Genomic DNA, 22,563 nt, shown 5'->3' with positions numbered 1-22,563 from the left:
AACTGTAAACCCAGGTCATGTTCTGATTTTGGTGACCCTTATGGTGACTTGGTACTGTCACTGTTGACCCTCATCCCTCATTGTGTCCCTTTAGATGACCAGGTCTTCTAACTGTTGACCCCGGTCAGGTTGTGAAAATCGGTGTCCCCTTTATAGACGACCAGGTCCTGTCAATGTTGACTGTGGTCAGCCTGTGACAAGTGGTGTCTCTTACATTTAGATAGCCTGGTCCTGTCACTGTTGACCCTAGAGTAGACAGGCTGTGATAATTGGAGTCCCTTTAGACGACCGGGTCCTGTCACTGTTGACTCTGGCCAGGTTGTGATAATTGGTGTCCCTTTAGATGACTAGGTTTTGTAACTGTTGAACCCGGTCAGGTTGTGAAAATCGGTGTCCCTTATGGTGACTTAGTCCTGTCACTGTTCACCCTGGTCAGGTTGTGTTAATTGGTGCCCCTTTAGATGACCAGGTCTCGAAACTGTTGAACCAGGTCAGGTTCGGATAATTGGTGTCCCTTATGGTGACTTGGTACTGTAATTGCTGACCCTCGTCAAGTTGTGTTAATTTGTGTCACTTAAGATGACCTTGTCTTGTAACTGCTGACTTTGGTCAGGGTGTGAAAATCGGTGTTCCTTATGGTATCTTGGACCTGTCACTGTCACTTTAGATGACCTTTGTAAAAAGGGGAACACAGGCAGGAGCTACCGGGTGGTCTTTATGCGGCTGGGGGGCTGGGGTATGGTTCATTTAGCAAAAAGAATATTCCTGGTGCAAGCATGAACAGTTTTGATATACTAAAGGAGATAGGAGATAGGAGAGACCCCTATTGACAATTCCATGTACTTTAATATGCCTACCTGGCTACTGCCCTTTAAAGGGGTACGTCGTTCATAATTACTTGTGGTCCAGAATATAGAAATCCACTAATACACAATGCCATAGTGCAGTTATTATGAATATAAATTTGTTTAAACTTGGTATTCATATTTGTATATCAGTCTACACAATGGCAATGTTGAAATTTATATTCAGTAAGTATTTCCGCAATTAGACATCTTTAAATTCAATTACAAATTCAAAATATTTAACGCACGGCGTAGGCCTTTAAGAAACGACAGTGACAAGTACAATTATTAAAGTTAGGGCAAGGAGTTGGACTACAACAACCACAGGTACGAACAAATTAATAGAACCAGAGTTCTCATTTTAACAATTTCAATGAGAAAATGAGAACTCTGGTTCTATTAATTTGTTCGTACCTGTGGTACAAATATCAAAACTAAAACAGAATTTTTTTACTGAATAATGTACAGGTTCATTCTTTTATTACAATTCATTTTATGATATATTACATGTAGGATAAGATGAAACGCTGGAATACCCCATGACATAAGAAAATCTGACAAGAATGTATTTGAAAATAGTATTCCAGGGCCCAGTTGTCAGAAAGCATGTCAGCTTATAACATCATGTTGACGTGTTGTTTCATGTACATCTCAATGCACATGAAACGACGTTATGAGCTACATGTAACATGCTTTCTGACCTCATGTTCTTACATGTACCAAGACGGTGCCTTCTGTTTAGCACAAGTGACGAATTAGTTAATATTCCATAAAAACAGTATTTTTGTGTCGTTTGTCTTCTAAATCTAGCACGGACTGTCCATTTGTATCACAACTTTCACAGACTCAACTATGGAACACTCTTAATAAAACACATTTTTGCCTGCTTCGACAGAACGCTACCGGTAGATGTTGATGTAATGGATATGCCTGTGAGTTTTGGTGGAATCGTGGATTTGCTATAATATCATCAGGTCATGAGACACACAACTGTACATGCATTTCATCGAAATGATTTTAAAGTTACGTATTTGGATAAAATGACTAAATGGTAATTCTTTTTTTTAAACTGCTTATACATGTACATTTAATCCACGAGAATTCTTACTGCACAATAGATATACAGTCACAATCACAATTGACATTCCTTGGTGTGTGTATATTTTGCTACATTTGTGTATAAGTTTCATGCAGCCTACGAGCTACCCTGCGCACAGGTTACAAAACGTGCCATAAGATAAGCTCACCTCTCTGGAGCTAAAATTCATCATTGCAATATCATCTGGTTTGATCCGTTTCACATACGAAGAGCGTAACATACCTGTAACCTTTGAGGAACATATTGCAATAAGCTGCAACCTGCGCGTACTAACTCGGCATGCAGCTTCCACAAACATAGCTAGCCTAGGTTGAACGTAACTTATGCGAAATAGAAGGGATGTCAAATATACCTAGGACTGTACTCCTTGAAAACCTGGATAAAGTTACCAGTAAACATGTCCTGCTCCATTTCTAAATCATCTTTCAAGGAAAGTGTCAATTCTGGAAAAAGATCAATCTTTTTCTTCACCCCATTTCAAAACAGATAGTTTGCATGCTGTTGGATAAGCTTGAGAAATGACAATGATTACTCAACTAATTCACCAGTAAAATGGCCAGGGGCCATGTGCTTACCTGTGGGTGTAGTACAGGAATATGGTTACAGTTAGAATATTTGAATTTGGCCGAAATTTGGTGCGTACATAGTTTGAACTCAGACTCTCCTCAAGACCAAATTAGAACCCTCAACAGTACACCAAAACAAAACGTAAGGAACAAGGGTAAACTTTTAACCTTTGACCTTGTGACCTTGACAAGTAGCTCAAATAAAAGACATGAATGGCATGAGATGCAGCCTTATTAGATGAACCAAACATAATAACTACAAGGTTTTCCAAGATAGCCACATGGCAAGAAAGTAGGTCAGAGCCCAATGCCAAAAGCTACCAGCAAGCCAAATTTCGGCAATTTGGCCTTGACAGTTATGAAACGTGCTCCGCTAACAAACGGCGGACGCTGCAGTATTGTATAACTCCCCACAGGCGAGCTAAAGATATGTCAGTCTAAAATCACATATTCTCTCATTAGAATCAATAGGACCTAGAAATTCTTCAAAAAGAATGCATGATATTTTAAATTTCTGTACACTATATACACCAATGTATTTACACAGTCTGTTTGCCTTTGGGTACCTATAGTTCATCAACACAAATCCACTAACCAAGTCGTCTGCAATATGTGCAATAACAATGAAATCATGATGTCGAGGATAATCTGAAAATGTTAAAATAATGCAGAAACAAGCCAATTGGCAAAATTTCCTACAAGGTACGAAATTTTTATCTTTTCGTTCATTGTTCTGTGAAGCGCCAAATTTTCCCCAACACATCACTTTTGCAATTTGTCAAATATTCTGAAAAAAATAATATTTTCACCATTTCTCTCTCTGAGGATTATGAAATTTCTTTCGTTTCTTCCAATCAAAAAAACATTTTTCACAATTTTTGAATTGCAAATCTAAGTAATTCGATGAAGCTCTGAAAATAAATCACCCACGAAAATTTGTGGTTAGGGAGCATCCATTTAGTACGTACGCACTGAGGGGGGAGGGGGGGTCTATGAAATCCGTACACTATGCGTACAGGGGGGGAGGGGGGGTTAATGGTCTTGCGTACATACGCAACCCAAGAATCATTTTTTGAACAAATAAAAAATAAATAAATATTATCATAATAATCTTCTCCTCTTTCTTAGTCTTATTTGGATAATCATACTTGTTCTTCACAAGATGTGTGAACTCATACGCTGCTGGGTTCGGATGTTACCCGACTACAATGTTTTAGCAATTTCCAGCGTCGTTTAATTTCCCGGTAATGCGTGTCGCCGTCGGAGAAAAATTGCACAGTCGACTTGCCAATTCGATTGTGGCGCTACAATGTAGCAAAATCAGGTACTATGTCTGTTCGTCTGCTAGGCAATTCAAGGTTCTCTAGGCGTACGCTCGTACAGGAGTGGGGGGGGGGTATGAGTCAATGCGTACAAGGTGCATACATGGGGAGGGGGGGTCTCAAAATTGGCATTTTCATGCGTACGTACTTAATGGACGCTCCCTTAAACAGTAAATAATTATCAATATTTGACCCTCATCTTCTGAATGACTTCTCCTTAGAATCACCTATACAAAAACATGACAAGAAATGGGAATGATATCAATGGTTTCAATGAAATCACAAATACCTAGAAAAATATCACAGGTACATCATATTGGAATTATGATAAACTTTATAAGATTCATTGCAATACTCAATCATAACAGAGTATCTACATGAAGATGAAAAACATTTCTATTTTCTCAAATGGTCCCATTCCAATTGTGCCAAGTGGCACATTCAAAAACACCTTGGTCACAATGTTTTATTTCTTTTAATCGTGGATGTATCAGCCTTCTTTTGACTTTAGAGGCTTTGTTGAGATAAACATAATTCTTGACTTAGTAGACATCCAATCCAAACTCCTGACTTTGCTCTCGAGTGAACTGAAGGAAGTCAAATAAATGTAACATGTCTAATCCTTGAGTCCCTGTGAGCGACGAGACCATACCACACAACCAAATCGTTTTTTAACATCCAATGACATCAGATCCACAGATCCACAAATCCACATGTGTGATCATGCTTACAGATCCACCCGACATGTGATCATATGATCAACTCTATACAGTTCCGTAACTAATTAAAGACTTTTGAGAATTCAAATGTTCACAAGGCTTCAGGCTATAATGGGTAAACAGCCAAGCTGTCTGTCAGTCTGTCAGTTATTTCACTAAGTTAAAACACGCCCACAAGCAATCCAATCCAAGGTAATTAGGTTGATAACATGATTATAAAGTTTCATTGTGATAGCTGCAAAAATGCTCCAGTTAAGTGACCGCAACATGTAGACATGGTGGATGACGCAGAAAAGGATGTTAGCAAAAACATGTTATGCCCCGTGGAGCGGGGCATAACAATCAAATGGTATTAGTTGCAAGATCTCAAACAGTGATTTCATTTGACATGTTTTTAACTGAGTAGGCCCCCTACTTTTCTAGCAAAGACAGTTTGAAAACGTAACATTTCAGCAAAGCAATCCATCTTGATTCCCATCAAAAGGGCACACGAAAGTCTTTTCACAACACCGCCAAGATTTCCTGTCAATTACGGAACCACTATCAATGAGGTCTCTCCAAGTGCTTCAAGTTACACAGTGCCTTTTGTCTGTCCGTTCCTGAGCACATGATTGTACGTCCACGAGTCGCCTTCTAAATGGAAATACTGAAAGTAAGAAGACAATGGTAAAGAATAGTGATAGATGAGATGGGCATTGAGTCAATCATGTAGTCTCAACTTCTATTAATCACCAGAATGACGGTGATCAGGAATTGTGACCTAAAATTGACTCAATAGATCACTCTGCATGGAAATACTGAAAGTGAGAAGACAATGGTAAAGAATAGTGATAGATGAGATGGGCATTGAGTCAATCATGTAGTCTCAACTTTCAATCAGAGATTGGTGACCTAAAATTGACTCAATAGATCACTCAACATGGAAATACTGGAAGTGAGAAGACAACGGTAAAGAATAGTGAAAGATGAGATGCCTCAGATGGGCATTGAGTCAATCATGTAGTCTCAACTTTTATTAATCACCTAAATGACGATGATCAGAGATTGGTGACCTCAAATTGACTCAATAGATCACTCCAAAGTGGCTCCTTAAAACTCATTTCGGCATATAGAGTTATCCACATGTGCACACAGCATGGGTTATAAGCCACATTTTGTCACCACTAATATTTTTTTAAGATAGATAAATTTGTATCTTTTACGGTGCCTGAAATATACGTAAATATATTTGGAAAAACAACAAGTTTTACAAACATTGTTTGGTAAAAATCAAGGTTTTTATGACGAGACTAGCCAGTTTTCCCAGAGAGGACTTTAAAAAGGAGCGCTTTAAACATGTTTAAATGTATTTTGTTGAATTATACTTTTGCCCAATTGCCGTTAGAATTCTTAGATATGGTGCTTACGAGTCTTATTATGTCATAACCCGGAAGTCGAGAATGGTCAACGACTGAAGTACATGCATACGAAGCTTACCTTGGTTGGGAAAGCTGACTCTGTTTCTCTTCTGTACCTTTCACCCTCCCTCTGTCGCTCCTCCAACTGAAAAAGACAAGGCTCCATCATGAACTAAATTGATACTGGCAATAATAGTTGCACAAGTTTCAAAGGACGTTCTGAACATTTGAATTAGCAAGGACATTCGACGTAGAAAGCTTTTATCTACCGTCATGTCATGCTCGAGTTCAAAAGCATCAACCCTAACCTCTCTTTTCAAGTTTGTCCGATTCCAAATTTATTTCATCTACCAGCAATAGCTGTCAAAGAGAATGCCATGACACACAGAAACACCTGACAGATATGACATCTGTAACCCAAAGCGAGATCAAGTTGATTAAGATGCAGAGAAACAATACTGCTTAGCTCCACGTTAACTTACAAATCTCTTATGTTCCGTGGCAGTGTTGATATCTCCGACTCGTAACGCATTTGTGACATGTTGCCAGAGGCGGCGCGACTCCATATTCTCTTGTTTCTCTATCGGTCGAACGCGCTTCATCGTGGTCGGTAACGTTCCTGTGTCAACTAGTTTCGTATCACCCTGAAATGAGGATGTCGGAATATCATCACGGTGTAAGGTGAATGACAATAGGGTCATAGCCGGATTCAACTACGATTTAGAAACAAGAAATAGTTTCATCCAAGCTGGGAATTTACACCATTTAAAGGGATAATATAGGTAGCAGCTAGGCAGGCAAGATAAAGTTACACAAAGCCGCCAATAGGGGTCTCTCACATCTCACAGTAGGTCGAAATGATTCACGCTTGTACAAGGGATATATTTAGTTCTAAGTCTGACATGACCAAGGGCCCTTACTGTGCATACTAGTCACCTGAAGATGGCCAAATTAGCCCCTTCCCTCCTGCCTATAGTCCCCCTTTAAACTATCTGACTATGATATAGGTCAAATTACAAAACCCAAATGCATACTGTCTGGAAGAAACAATGATGATAAAGCTATTCTTTTCGTTACACATTTAGCAGCTATGGTCAGATTGACTCACGAGAATTGACATGAACTTCAGTGCAAATTAACCATTAATGACGTCATTTGCACCAAAACTATTTCTTGATACCTTGATTACAAATATTCCTTCAAAAAATAGCATCGCAAAGCGAGCATAACCCCTCAGCCTATTAAGGTTGAAGGTGAGATAATGGTGAAGTTGGCTTAGTGGAGTGGCTAGTTTGCATATGGAAATTAAAATTGTGGAAACCTATTTTGAGGATGTGAGCGTGGCGGCCATATTGAATTTCGAATTGCGCTGATTTTCGAAAGGAACTTTCCCCTTACAAAACTGCATTAGGCCTATGCCCACTAAAAATTGATTCCATCCTCCAAGCCGTTCTCCTCGAAATTGACGGAAACAAATTTCAAGCATGTTGCCCTGGTGACCATATTGAGAATCAGAACAAGCCGGTTTTCGAAAGGAACCTTCCTCCAGTCACCCCAAACATACATACCAAAAATGAATTTGATCGGACAAACGGTTCCCCTCGAAATTGACGGAAACCGATTTCAAGCACGCCGCCCTAGTGGCCATATTGATAATCGGAATGAGCCCATTTTCGAAAGGAACCTCGCTCTAGTCACCCTCAACGTGCATACCAAAAATGAATTTAATCGGACAAACAGTTCTCCTCGAAATTGACGGAAACCGATTTCAAGAAAGCCGCCCTAGTGGCCATATTGATAAGCGGAATGAGCCCGTTTTCGAAAGGAACCTCGCTCTAGTCACCCTCAACGTACATACCAAAAATGAATTTAATCGGACTAACAGTTCTCCTTGAAATTGACGTAAACCGATTTCACGCACGCCGCCTTGGTGACCATATTGAGAATCAGAACGAGCCGGTTTTCGAAAGGAACCTTCCTCTAGTCACCCCCAACGTACATACCAAAAATGAATTTGATCAGACTATCGGTTCTCCTCGAAATTGACGGAAACCAATTTCAAACACGCCGCCCTGGTGGCCATATTGATAATTGGAACAAGCCTGTTTTCGAAAGGAACTTTCCTCTAGTCACCCCCAATGTACATACCAAAAATTGAATTGATTGTCAAAGCTGTTCTCCTAGAAATCGATGGAAACCAAGTAGCAGACGCCCGCCCGGACGGACGGCGCACGGGACGACAATACCCCTCTAGCCCATTTGGGCTGAGGGGTAAAAACCCTTCAAAGGTTAAAACCAGCCACAAACATTCTTTATTAAATCACACAACTGAAATACTGCATAACTACCGGACTGTACAATTCTTTCAAGGAGAAATATTTAGCCACATACTGCCACTGCACAATTTTGTGATAATCATCATCTGGTGGTGGCGGGAACTTCAATTGCGAAAACAAATAACATTAGAGGGACTGCATCCTCTTGCTCAAGTCTTGTGGACCCTCTAACCTTTAGATCATGTTAGTTTTTATGATTTTCCTACTCACGTTTGAAAATGAGAACTCCATGGCACCATTCCACTCGCCCGTCACTCGACAACAAATGTTCTGTGTGGCATTGTTTCTCACCTCGGTCGTCACCCGATGCAACTTCCCTCCGTAAAATGGCTGTGAAAGAAGAAAACTTTATGACAGACTTTATTGTCAAAAAATAATGGTGAAAATAAAGCACCTTAAGAACAGGCATGTTTTCACTCTCATTTTCTTACTCTGACAGTCTGAATTCAGGACTTTAACATGTTTAATGTACAAAAGGTTTATCTTCAGTGCTTGTCATCCATCTTTTAGTCCACTCCTGACCTCATTCAGACCACAAATACTTAGTCAAAATTGCAAGTGCAACATTAAGCCAATGTATATTAAATTTTTCACATAATTCTGAGATCAGTACTACAGTCGAGCGTCAAACACAAAATCATTTTATTTGTACACGAAATTGTTCATGCATATGTCAGATTGGCAGTCAAATCAAGAAAATGGAAGGGGTGACGGGTGGATACATAATGAGCTGTCAGCCCTTCTGGTTCCCTGAACAACTGCAAAAGAATCAATGCAATGAGCAAAATCGTGTCAGAGAAAAAGTTCTCAGGCTTCAATCACCACCATGAATACTTTTGGTTTCTTGTTCGTTTGACCTCAACATCCACATTCCTTATTGCACAGTGACCATTTGATTTACATTTTTTAGCACTTTTCCATCGAGAAGGTTTTATTGGGTGTCACTGATCACCAATTAGACACTCAAGACCACATAATAACACACTCGCTGTTGGAGACCAAGTGTTTTTTTCTCTTTTGCTAGACCTCTCTAATATATTTTCTTCTACACCGTCTGGTTGCTCCTCCTCTCCTCCTGTGTATAAATGAGGTCTGACAGTATGATCCGTAACCAACAAAACCTGCTCAGCAGCATAAGTGTCAAATGAAACGGACAGGGGCCATTTTGCTCACCGTATAGATATTTCGTGGTTAGGAATTCATCATGGTTAAGAAACATTCTACATAGTATATAGGTCAAACCAAAGCCGGTATGACATGTGATGTATCCTTGCTTGGAATACCTATATTAAAAATATCATTTTGAAAAAAATCACTGTCAAGCAAGATACTGCACTGTTTACCTATTTTAGTTTTGGCCCCCTGGTGGCCAAGTCGAGACTCAGACCAGACCGAAATTCAGTATCCGAGGTTATATGATGCAGAGAGTCATGTGTACCGTATTTCAAGTTCATAGCTTTATCGGTTCAGAGATGTGCCATAGTTACACTCATATGGAAAAATAAGGCCATTTGACCTCTGTGACCTTGAAAAATAGGTGAAATCAAAAAACCGTATGATATGTGATGTATCCTTACTAGGAGAATCTACAAAAAAAATTATCGAGTAAATAGTAAAGGGAGATATCACACTTTTAGGTTTCCACTCATGGCCCCCCTGGTGGCCAAGTCAAGAATCAGATTAGACCGAAATTCATTGTCAGAGGTCTCCTGACCTTGGGGTCCCGTGTACAAAGTTTCAAGTTCATGGCCCTAGTGGTTAAGAAACATGCCACTGTTTTTAAAACGGGATACAGACGACGACGACAGACGACGACGACAGACGACGGACACAGCGGTGTTGTATAGACTCACCTACGGTGAGCCAAAAATGTAAGTACTCATTGTGCAATACCGGTATAATAATGCAGGTACATGTAATGACATTAAAGCAACTGGAGACAAAAAGTATTGATTACATGTAGCAGAACTTTAAAGATATATATAATTTTCTTTTACTTCACCCCGTATTATCAATACAAAGCATGCCTAAGGTGTGTAACTGCAACACATGCATGGCAACTAAGCCAGCCATGCAGGATATCTCAATTATATTGACCAATCTAAATAAACAAATACCTGTGCCCATTATACCAGAGCTTGTGATAGACTTCTTCATGTTGGACAAAACACCGCAACACAGCTACCCGAAATGTTCTTTGAAAAAAAAAAAAGACCGTTCCGCTAACACAGCCACATCCTTATATCAAGACCACGAGATTCCAAAGTAGTCTAATTTATGGCATGGATACATCCCTTCTGCAAGAACCCATAATATATCCCAGTACCAGCAACACCCAAAAGCATTCATTTCAGCATGTTTTCCCGTTGAGGAACTACAGGAAGGAAGCCCTCATAGATGAGACTGGCTACCTGAAAAAAATGTCACAAACACACCTTCCAGGTAAAAAGTAAGCTTTTTATCAGATTTCTTGGGCCTTAGCCTAAAATAACTAGTCGAAGCTTGAAAAACTGAGTCGGGGATCATTTACAATAAATGAACAGGCCAGGGGCCATTATGCTCACCGTATTGATATTTAGTGGTTAGGAATTCATGCTGGTTAAGAAACATATAGGTAGTATAAGTATACAGGTCAAATAAAAAAAAACAGGTTATGTGATGTATCCTTGCTTGGAATACCTACCATAAAAATATCATCGAAAACAAGTCACTCATAAGCATAATATTGCACTTTTTACCTTTTTAGTTTTGGCCCTCTGGTGGCCAAGTCGAGAATCAGATCAGACTGAAATTCGGCATCCGAAATTATAAGACGTGCATGTAGGGAGTAATGTGTACTGAATTTCAAGCTCATAGCTTTAGTGATTAAGAAACATGCCATAGTTACACTCAAACAGACAATTTACGCCATTTGACCTCTTGACCTTGAAAAGTATGTCAAATCAAAACCTGTGTGATATGTGATGGATCCTTACTAGGAGAACCTACTCGAAAAATGTTATCGAAAACGAGTCACTTATAAGAGAGATATCACACTTTTTAGGTTTCCACTTGGCCCCTGATGGCGAAGTCAAGAATCAGATCGGACCGAAAATCAGTGTCAGAGGTCACCTGACATGGGGGGGGGGGGGTCATTTGTACAAAGTTTCAAGTTCATACTTTAGCAGTTAAGAAACGTGCCAATGTTTTTGAAACAGGATACAGACGATGACGACGGACACTGCGGTATTGTATAGACTCCCCTACGGTGAGCCAAAAAGCAAGGTCTCATCTATGATCCCTCTCATGCAAGTTCTCTGTCCACCTTGGTAATACAATCGGGTGGACAATAAGAAATGTACCAAACTTTACCATGTCTTATCTCAAAAAGGATAAATTCGCTATGTTGTGTTTTAGAGAAGAAAAAAAATACAACGTTAAAGTTTGGTGCATTTTTTTCCTCACCCGATACACTACCTTAGACCCTGCTAGTATTGCCACCTTAGAACTCTGTGGGTCGTCAATGGCTTGCACGCGAGAGGAATCTTTCAAAATGCTCTGAATAGGGAATTGACAGTACTGGTTCTTTATTATTTGTCTCGGAACTGAGATCAACAGCAAGGGCTCCATGTCGCAAGCAGTATGACTGCTCGAACTATGAACTGGGCAACCCGGGTTTCAATGCCCGACAATGCTTTTCCGTGGTTTGCATTTTTTTTGTCATATTAATATTTTTCATTTATTACAGTGCTTTAATCTTTTATGGTTATTGATAATTATATTTGTAAGATATTCCTCCAAAAGCTTGAACCACTAACATGTCAGTATGCTGACCTGACCTTTTCCCTCTAGATGCATATACTGTTTTCTCTGCTTGAGGAGGGAACAGTTCCCACTAGACATTTTAACATCAAACCCTGCCACGCCTTCCTTATCCTACTCAGCACGGTTCCAAAATTTCTGGTTAAATTTCAAAGCAACAAGTTCTCTATTTCTATTTTCAGCTGTTACTTTTAAAATTCGACACAAAGGTGAAACAAAATATCACACAAGTTGAATAGCAAGGCCGGTTGTTAGAAAGCATGTTAGCTCATAACATCATGTTTTCATGAGATCTGACACTCACCTTCGTATGAAAGGTTACCGAAGAGGAGTAACCTGTTTTTGGACAGTTAATCGTTATTTTATCACCCAATTCGACCCACGGAACGGTCAGGATCGACCTTGCATAAGCACTTGGCAACGTAAATACATAGTCTTCATTGTGCCCCAATAGAGACAATGTTACTGAAATGAAATGAAAATCACAATACTTTGCTGGTACTGCTTTACTGGAAAAAAACGAAAATTGATGGACCACTTTATTTATTATTATGTAAATTTACCCGAAATTAATAAAGACCTGCCAGGTCTACGATCTTTCGCAGAGAAGTCTCTTCAAGTGTTCCTTGTTTCGCTGACGTAAAACTGTTTCAGGTTCAATGAGTTTTGATAATGCATCAGAGTTGCTTCAGATGATCTTTGAAAACTTGGTAATCTTGTTGTGGATTAGTCAAATTTCCATGGTGGTCATGGAAACTTATTATTCTTATGACCACGAGATGGACTGTTGTAGTTAATCAATTGACAGAACATGCAGTCATCCGGTTGGTTCTGCTTCAACAGAACACTATCAGAGGGGGATACGTTTCCCTGAGTGATAGGGGGCATTAAATTAACCTGTTGTCTCTATCACAGATACAAGAATATCTTATTTCCATTGTATTCTGCTTATGCAGAATGAACTGGATGGCTATAAATGGCTATCAAGTCACATGAGTCATCATGCGGTGGACAATATTTTTCTCACCTTTTCCTACCATGACGACCCCTATACTCATTCCCATAAACTTTGACTTGGTCCATATAGAGGCATTCATACAGATCTCCTTCTCCGGACATTCAAAATAGAATGCGGAAACTGCAAACAAAAATGATAGAAATGAAAACACAGGCAGGTTAAGCCTCCATGCAAACAGGTATCACTCTTACTGAAAAGCTACATGTACCTATGAACAAAGATTTCATCATACTAGTTCCTTAGAGATATTTGAACTGCACAGCTTATCATTATTGTCATCTCACTGAGCATATAACTGATCTAGAAACACCAGACTAGATGCTGGTACTACTGATTTATTTATATTCCATGTTTGCCGGGACAGTCCAAAAATATTTCTTCCCCGCCAAAAAATTGGCACTGGTTCAAGGATGTCACCACTGACATTACACTATCACTGATGACCAGTTGTCAGGGTCACTTATCATGTCATTAACGCCATCAACGTCATCCAATTACTATCGGATCTATCTTCACCACAAAGGTGTCCATCTTGGACTTTACATCTAGTGATATCATTTTCACCATCATGGCTTTCCGCAAATTAACTTTCAACTGATTGATCATAGGCTGAGGTCTGTGCATGATGGTATTCCCTAAGCGACTGCAAGGAAGCCGGGGTGCCATTAACCGTCCCTGAGCCTTTATCTGTGACGAGATTGAATAATCCCTGTCTCTAACCGGACAAAACCAAAGAAAAGGTATCAGACAATGAGGATCCTAGACTAAGTAAAAGTCATAACAAGGTTTCCATAGGTGAACCTGCGGAAGGATCGTTACCAATAACTTGCCTTCGCTCCGCGAGGAGACGAGAGTTGGCCAAATGAACCACACGGACGGTCTCCCCAAGCCCCAGGGAATGAACTGAACCTAGCAGACTGCTTTTCTATGCAACAAGATACAAAGGGCCAGATTTGGAGAATGATGAGACATCTGTTCAGCACAGTAGGAATTCAAACCACTTTCTCCAGGAATGCTGAGAGGCCTGTTCAGCGGATGATGACGGTAATAAGTTGAGGTAGGAGACAAAGCAGATGGTAGAGCAAGAAAAAAATTAATTACCTGATTCTCATCAGACCATTGGTGAAAAGTTTGTCCAGTAGGACAATTTATATTTATATTTTATATATAAATTTTGTCGCAAAAATGTTCATATGACGTCATCCACCACAAAAAGGTAGTAACAAAAAGGTTGATTCTGGAACTACTGGCAAAATTGCCTTATAGTCTCTGCTGTATGATCTGTGCTGGCGACGATGTAAAGCATGCTATTCGATGTGCTGCAATGTCTGGCTTGAGCAAGACTATGACGTAAATTGGGGGTAGAGAGCAGACTGACGGGACTGATCTTTCATTCCTTTAAATCCATCATCACGGCAATATTCATCAATGAAAATTGAATTTTAAGCCCTTCAAATATATTATAAAATATAAATTTTGACTTTGATGCGGAAGAATGTGGGACACAGCTCTTTTATAATTAATATATAAAATACTTCTTTTAAATCCACCCAGTGCCGAAAATCAACCCGGGCGCTGATAAGAATCAGGTAATTTATTTTATATGGCCTAATTACTGCCACTTACTCAAGGAATGATGACAGACTTGCTCAGTACAACATGACATTTAAACTACTTACTAGGAGGATGATGAGAGACCTGCTCAGCACAGTAGGACAATCTGATATCATCCGATGTCCTCACATCTCCATTCACTGGGCGACTAGCTTCACTTAGTGCTTCCTTACTCACATCCCACGAGCAATGGAAATGCTCACCAATGATTGGATTGTATGGTTTTTTGGCAACAGAACCCTAGAGAGAAGGGAAAAAGACTGTCATCAATAAATAGGGTCTTTGTGGTTATTGATGAAAACAGATAACTTCCAATTCAATTATATTAAACTCATTTACTGCTTTTCTGCTGGTCAAAATACCAGTGGTACAGAATTGGATGCACTGAGAACCAGCCAAAAAGCTTCTCGTATAGTATAAGCTGAAATATTTCTCGGCAGGCAAGTGTATTCCACAGGTCAGACTTTGCCAATGACTGACACTCGAAAGATTTATTGCCCTTTAATCTTAACTCTTCATCCTTTAACCTTGTGAAATGTGCAAAGAAAAAACATCCTTTGAATTTGGATGCCACAGGACAACATGTAGATCTTAAAGGTGAACTGACAGTGTTCGCAGATTTAAAGCTGAAATATGATAATAATCAAACATGCCACTGCAAAAACCCCAGTAATACAAATATATAAAGGACAAATCTGGCAAAGATCAGACGCCATAAAATTGTGCAGGTGACTTGCAGGTGACTTTCCATGTCACGTCCCCCCTCCCCCCTCCCCCTGCTTGCATGAAGTATGGATTCCGCCCTGTGACTTTTTTTGATTCTACTGTTTGTTATTTTCATGATATCAAATCAAAAATGTGAAAATTGTCACTTCTCCTTCAAAAGGGGTACGCTGTTCACAATTACTGGTGGTCCAGGAAAAAAAGTGCAGTTGTACACAATGCCCTAGAGCTGATATGCATACAAATTTGCTGAAACTTTGTACGTATAATATTTGTATATATATGTGCGCTTAAAGGCGATGCTGAAATTTCCAAATTGAATTAGAAATTCCAAATTTTTAATGAACAGCGTAGGGCTTTTTAGAATTATCAAGAGGTGCAAACTAATTTACTACAGGGTGTATCAGAAAAAATTAGACTGTCGAAAAAATCATCATAAAATTAACATAGGGAGGAGTTTCGAAAAACTGGTACACCCCTTTGTAGAGGGTGTGATTTTGCATCGAATTATACCAGTGTCATCGTTAACACTTTACGTTACAATGAGCATGGACAATTTGAATTTTGAAAAATTAAAGTCCTTTGCGCACAGGAATGTGAGGGTTAAAATTGGATGTGTCAAAGTGAATGAAAAGTTTAGATGGAGTTTTACTCGCGTGCCAAAGCGTTTTTGAAATAATTAACCCTTTCACCCTCTAATCCTGAAACAAAAATATCTCATTTCTGAGTGTTGATCTTCATCAAGGGGTCAAGAAACTTAAACTGTTTTACATGTACTGACTGTTAGGTTTACATGAATATAAGCGTACACCGTCATTGTTCGGCTGAGGAAGATCACTTAAAAGAAAAAATAACCTAATTGTACAGTAGCCCATTGGCATTTTTAACAAAGCATTCACAATGTACATGTACATGTAAATGTACAATGAATTAAACTGTCAAATCACACAATTCTCCTTACAAAGTTCTCGTACTTTCTGGAATTTCCTGTCATGGTGCAATGGGACAATCAAAAGTTCATTAGTCCTCCACGTGGGCACCGTTTCTTTGAACGCAGATTTGTGCCCTTCGCAACATGTGTCCAACATCACGCCTTATCACCGCTCCGTCTTCCCTTAAGATCTCAACTTCGGCTGTGATCCTTCTCTCAAGATCATCCAGGTTGGCAGGGGGTGTGACATAAACCTTTGATTTAAGGTGGCCCCACAGGAAGTAGTCGAGTGGTCGGGAGACCGCGGAGGCCATTCCACTGGTCTGTTCAACGCAACAACTCTGTCTCCGAACAGTTCTGTCAGCCGCTCGGTAACAACCCTCCGTTTGTGGGGTGGCGCGCCATCCTTCGCCCACCAAGTGCGCCTGAATTCGATGGCATCCCTTCCTTGTGGCCTAAACCTGCGCATTCTGTTGATAGCGGGAACCATACGTTCATTGATCATTTGGAGGTAGTCCTCGCCATTCAGGTTTTGGCGGAAGAAGAAAGGTCCGACGATGGCTCTGTTGCCGACTAACTCAATCCAGACCGTTACCTTGTGCCGGGCGTCATTGCGCTCGTATGCAAAATCAAGTGGCTGCTCTCCCCTCGGGCGATATTCCCTTACGTTATGGCTGTTCACAAAAGCATTCATGGCGAAGCCAGACTCATCTCCGATGATAAAGTCATCGAGGAAACGTTGCCGCTGTCCAAGCAACCACTGGCAGAATCGTAGGCGACGTGCCAAATCGTCGGGAAGAAGTTGATGCCTCTTAATCATTTGGTACGGGTGGAATCGCAGGTCAAGGCGCGAGATACGATTGAATGTGGTTGACGACATGCCAAGACCGTTCCTTCTGCAGCTGATGGTCTCCTCTCTCTCTTGTCCGACATGGTGTTCGTCGAGGAGGGTCCTCACTGCTTCAATGTTGGCTGGAGTACGTTCCGTCCTACGTCGGCCCGACCTCCCTTTGTTGAGATTGTGGCTGGTTCCAGAAGTACGGTACTTATTGACATTGTTGAAGACAGTGGCACGACTTGGAACTCTCACATTTGGAAATTGACGTTGGATCCGCTCAAGAACAGCAGGGACACTTTTGGTTTGGAGATATTCAGTAACCAGAAAAGACCTCTGATGAGGGGTGTACTGTGGCCTGACCATTTTACATCCATACCACAGGACACAAGCCAAACAGTGAGGACAAAATGCACAGATGCTCACAGATTTATGGCCAGGAATTACGTTAGGCCTGTTATCTAACCAACATAAGGTAGCTATTTGAAGAAAATATGAAATTGACAAGATAGGACTTATGGTTATTATGGTCATGACCACTTCATGCCATTGCGTTAACCCCTTGATGAAGATCTACACTCAGAAATGAGATAGTTTTGTTTCAGGATTAGAGGGTGAAAGGGTTAATTATTTCAACAAGAGGCCCAAGGGCCTGGCGCTCAGCTGAAATGGATAGGTGAAGGCAAGGGCCAAGTGTGTGTCGGTAACGTTATTATGAGGCAACGTGAAGCTATAACGTCTAGCACGCAGAAGTGCTGATGCGAAAGACCTTCTTGCTATATCAGTGCATGCTGAAGTACTGAGTTGACGTCACCCTGGTATTATGACGTAAAGTCATTTCTATTGCCGTTGCAGTAGTGGGGTGTGTGATGACGTCAAGGAGTTGTGTGGTGACGTCAAAGAGTGGAGTCCTTGTCTTCATGCAGCGTAGGTGGAACTAATAACATGCACATGGACACAAGGTACATGATTATTACAGTGTATTTTGTGAGGTGGGGCCTGGTGCTTTACAATGGTCAAATGAACCGACTGTTGTCTGGACATTGATGAAGTGGATGCAGCCAAATGTTTGGGACGGTCTTTTTTGTATGTGAAGAAAAGAAGATAAAGAGTTGGTTAACAAAATGAACTTTATTGGTGCGGCAGATATTTGATGCCTTTCGGCAGATATTTGAAGCGCCTTGCGGCAGATATTTGTTGCCTTGCAGCAGATATTTGATAACGCTCTCCGGGAATGGAAAGCAGTAAAACGAGTAAGCACACCTCACTCTGAATGTGGGAACAGCAAGTGCTTTCCTGGACTTGAAATGTGCCAACGACTCCTCTTGTAATAACCAACAACAGTTAATCTGTAAAAAAAGAGAAGAGAAATTAACACTGACTGAATAAAAAAGGGTGACATAGACGGGGAAATGTACACCACCGGATACAGTCTGTGCTTGATCAGGCATCGGTCAGATGATATCCTGAACAAGGCATCTATGGAAGCAAATCCAGAAAGAGACTTTACCTTCGAAGGGCACACTTATTACTCAGTGAAAAGTCAGTCCTGTGGGCTGTTTTCCAATTCAAAATAAAAGTGTAACCTCTTTAAATTAGTCTCACAGACTGAACCATAACACTCAACAGCCAACCGTGCCCACATGTGAGCCGAGAGCTGGGCTTAAAGATGAGCGAGTGGTGTACTACATTTTGAAAATTGTCTATCGTCTACGACATGTGACAGAACAGGATCTAGTGGACTTAATGATGAGGTACTATCAAATAAGGTGTCCATCAAATGAATCATGAGGGCCTGTTTGTTGAGTTATACTCTAAGCCTGTCCTATAGGGCTAGGCTATGGTTTTTGTCTTTTTTACAGCTACAGTACAGCCATGCACAGCGCAGTGTACAGACAGTACAGGATTGCAAACCAAAAACATGAGCATTGCTGCGTAACGAAACTGCAGTGGAATTCATACTACGATGTCATAATGTGACTTTCAAAATAATTGTAAACAAACGTAGCCTAAATGGCGAAATTTGTTGCAAAATTGCCAACCACAACATCTCAGGGACCGTAGCCAAAATGGCCGACGGCGAATTCTCCGGTCGCTAGCGCAGTCCATAAACAAGCATCAATTTCACCAACTTTGGGCGCAAGCTTGGTCATCAAAGTTACAGAACTGTTAGAAATACATCCAAACAACATATATATACAGTTAAAAGTGCATAAAAATCCCGTTTCAACCTCCGGCCGCTACCTTTTTTTCTCCGCCAGACGCCGGGCCCTACCGGTCGTTATTTAGTGCGACCGCCACCAGAGTGTTTATCACGATCTTTCGCCGTTTTAATAGCGCGTTTTAGGCAGATTAATCAATTATTACATGCATGCATTATATATCACCGAAATGATAATTGCGTAGGCTATTTGAAACTAAGTTCGATATTATTTTTGATCTTTGAATTGAATTTAGGCGAGTGATTTTTGACACCCGGTCGACATATCAGGACTTGCAAAATTCACGCGAGATCGCTTGCATCATCGGCACGTTTGAAAACCGAATTTCACAAATTCCACAAATATTTATCACATACCATATGTATCACCACAAAGGTAACTCTCTAGACTATTTGAAACCAAGTTCAGATACTTATTTTCACAAAAATTCGAAGCTATGCAAGCGATTTTTCAGTGGTAGAGATCGACGGAAACAAATTTCTCGCTCTAAAATGACATGAGACGAGCACCAACTTTCGCTAATTTGTGCACAAAATTTCCGCAATATTATAAAAAACTATCGATAAATCTGAATTATATAGACTCTTTTCAGTACCTAAACAAATTTCAGGTACATGGTCATGTTGATTAAAAGAGTATCAACCGATTGAACATGAGAAAGTTCACTCATCTTCATTGAAGCAGCGACTACCGCCATTTTTAAATGGTGGCATCTCTTCTATCGATCGGCCAATCAGCGGCACTGCTTGCAAAAAGTTGAGCCACCGCCAAATTTGAAATCGCCAAAATTCAGTCAATGTGCCTGCAGCGCCAACTGGCGGTGAAAACCATATTAATTCCATTAAAAGTAAAAAATGAAAAAATATTAAAAAATATTCAGCCACATTTGAAAACAATATTTGCTCTGTGGACCGAGGTAAAAAGGGAAAGAAATCTACACGCGAAATGCCCTCATTCTCTTAATACAGGTCGGATCGCGCTGATTTTTCGTTTTTTGAGTTCACCTTGGGCAACTCCTAATTTAGCACCGTCAACGAAGTGGCTAGGCCTTCCCAATCAGAAATGTCCAATTTTGTCCACAGATGGGTCCCTAGATGGATGGATTGCAGGACGGACACCATTTGAACAGCTATTCTACTAGCTCCGCTGACTTTGTCAGCTGAGCTAAAAACGCTTTGGCATGCGAGTAAAACTCCATCTAAATTTTTAATTCACTTTGACACATCCAATTTTAACCCTCACATTCCCGTGCGCAAAGGACTTTAATTTTTCAAAATTCAAATTGTCCATGCTCATTGGAACGTAAAGTGTTAACGATGACACTGGTATAATACGATGCAGAATCACACCCTCTACAAAGGGGTGTAGCCAGTTTTTCCAAACTCCTCGCTATGTTAATTTTATGATGATTTTTTTCGACAGTCTAATTTTTTCTGATACACCCTGTATAACTAAAAGTGCACGAAGCTGAAAGAAGCTGAAACAAAGAAATTACGTTAAATGCAGAATGAAGGCCCTAACCAGATTCTTGTAGAACAGCAAAGTTCTGCATGCAGCAGTTTTTGAGAGAGAGTCATGTTCTCAAAAATATTTGACCACAAAAATTTTAGGTTTTTTTAAAAGCTAAATGTCCAATTTATAATTGCCATGATTCAGAATTGATGAGATTGCTATATGTGACCCGTCACAGCAAAACCAGGCGCACGTCGCTCTGAGCTTGGCAGGTTGAGACGGACTGTTTGTTCATTTCTCTGTTGTCTGCCTTTGGTGAAATATGAGCACATCAGTTTCTTCCATTATCTCCTGGTGTCATTTAGGCTCATCTTCTGTGCAACATGCACCTGGTTTTGCTGTGATGGGTCACGTATCAAACAATTTAACAACAGCTTGTTTAGCCTGTGACATCAATAAACAAATGATATAATTTCACACCTCCAGAGCACCACCTCTCTTACCACTGTGAGTAAAATTTCAGAATCCATAACTATAATGTTTTGACTTGAGAAATTAACATGCCACTAATTTGTTCAATGGCAGAGGCATTCGCAAAAGTTTTACATGTTTTACAATATTTGTGTGCCATTTCTGTGATATTTGAATCCTGCTACTAATACTATCAGTCCAAAGCACATCACACACAATTCGCCCCACAATTCTTTTATAAAACTGCTATTGCAGGTGCCTGCATAAAAATATAAACCTGTTCGACATGATCGCAGATTGCTCAGATGACCTATTTCACCCATAGACAATCAATCTTCTTATCACTTACTGCAGCATCGATGCATATCACTGCAACAAAAATCACTGTCTGCATTTAATTCAGGAGTATCAAGCTACATGGTGTGTACAAACTCCAAAACTGGATTCACGCAGAGTCACTGTTGCAAATCAGTGACCCACTCACCATTGATGCTACATCTGCAACATAGGCCTTTGATGCGATAAGATCTTTTACGTGAAAGATGGGTGAGAGTGTGCAAGACCAATGTTAAATTATTGGCGATACAAAGAGTTTACAAAATCTCAGCCCACAGTACTTATTAACATTGATAATCATTGCAAAGCACCAACAAAGTTACAAGAGAATTGGCTAGAATTTAAGCAAAAGAAACCTAAGACATTGTAAGACTAGATATACCAAGAAATTAGGAGAATATCAATAATGAAACTTGATTTGAAAAGCTTGGAAATCAAAAGTAAGATTACTGATAATTTTCTAAGACTGAATTAAAAAATTCTGGAGTGAAAACCTTTGAAAGCCTTTTTACCTTACACGTGCCATCCTAATCATGAATTTGATTAAAAAAATTCAAACATCAGAACTATTATATTCTCATATTTCATAAACCTAAATCATCCTCAACATCAGAGATGATTGAGAAACAATCTACATGAACATAAACTTTAAAGACTACAAAATCACCTCAGGATTTGACATCACTTGACCCATTGTGGCCAAGGGCATCTTTTTGAGGTGAACCTAGAAAAGTAAACACTTGCCAAATTCTTGAACTTTTGGTATGGTTTTTATTTTTATCTAGGCCCAACCCCTCCCCAGGCCAGAAATGGAGTTATTTGTGCAAAGTTGCATCAAGAACACGATTTATGAATAGTCAAATGTCAAAGTGGACT

General features: G+C 40.1%; 1 protein-coding gene across 1 annotated transcript in view; it reads right to left on the bottom strand.

Annotated features, from left to right (window-relative positions):
• Nucleotides 1–1,304: 1,304 nt before the first annotated feature.
• Nucleotides 1,305–22,563, bottom strand: part of LOC135492953 (oxysterol-binding protein-related protein 11-like) — a 51,786-nt gene continuing 30,527 nt past the window's right edge. The window contains exons 14-22 of the mRNA XM_064779700.1: nt 22,200–22,214; nt 14,783–14,957; nt 13,113–13,223; nt 12,390–12,550; nt 11,741–11,821; nt 8,495–8,614; nt 6,431–6,592; nt 6,028–6,093; nt 1,305–5,197 (exon numbers count right to left, since the gene is read on the bottom strand). Of these exons, the coding sequence (XP_064635770.1) occupies nt 5,123–5,197; nt 6,028–6,093; nt 6,431–6,592; nt 8,495–8,614; nt 11,741–11,821; nt 12,390–12,550; nt 13,113–13,223; nt 14,783–14,957; nt 22,200–22,214 (966 nt within the window). The 3' untranslated portion in view covers nt 1,305–5,122. The remainder of the gene's footprint in view (nt 5,198–6,027; nt 6,094–6,430; nt 6,593–8,494; nt 8,615–11,740; nt 11,822–12,389; nt 12,551–13,112; nt 13,224–14,782; nt 14,958–22,199; nt 22,215–22,563) is intronic.

The sequence above is a fragment of the Lineus longissimus genome, chromosome 8 (genome assembly GCF_910592395.1).
Source record: "Lineus longissimus chromosome 8, tnLinLong1.2, whole genome shotgun sequence".
NCBI classification, from domain to species: domain Eukaryota; kingdom Metazoa; phylum Nemertea; class Pilidiophora; order Heteronemertea; family Lineidae; genus Lineus; species Lineus longissimus.
The sequence above is the reverse complement of the archived record's forward strand: the minus strand, read 5'-3'. Positions and strand labels throughout refer to the sequence as shown.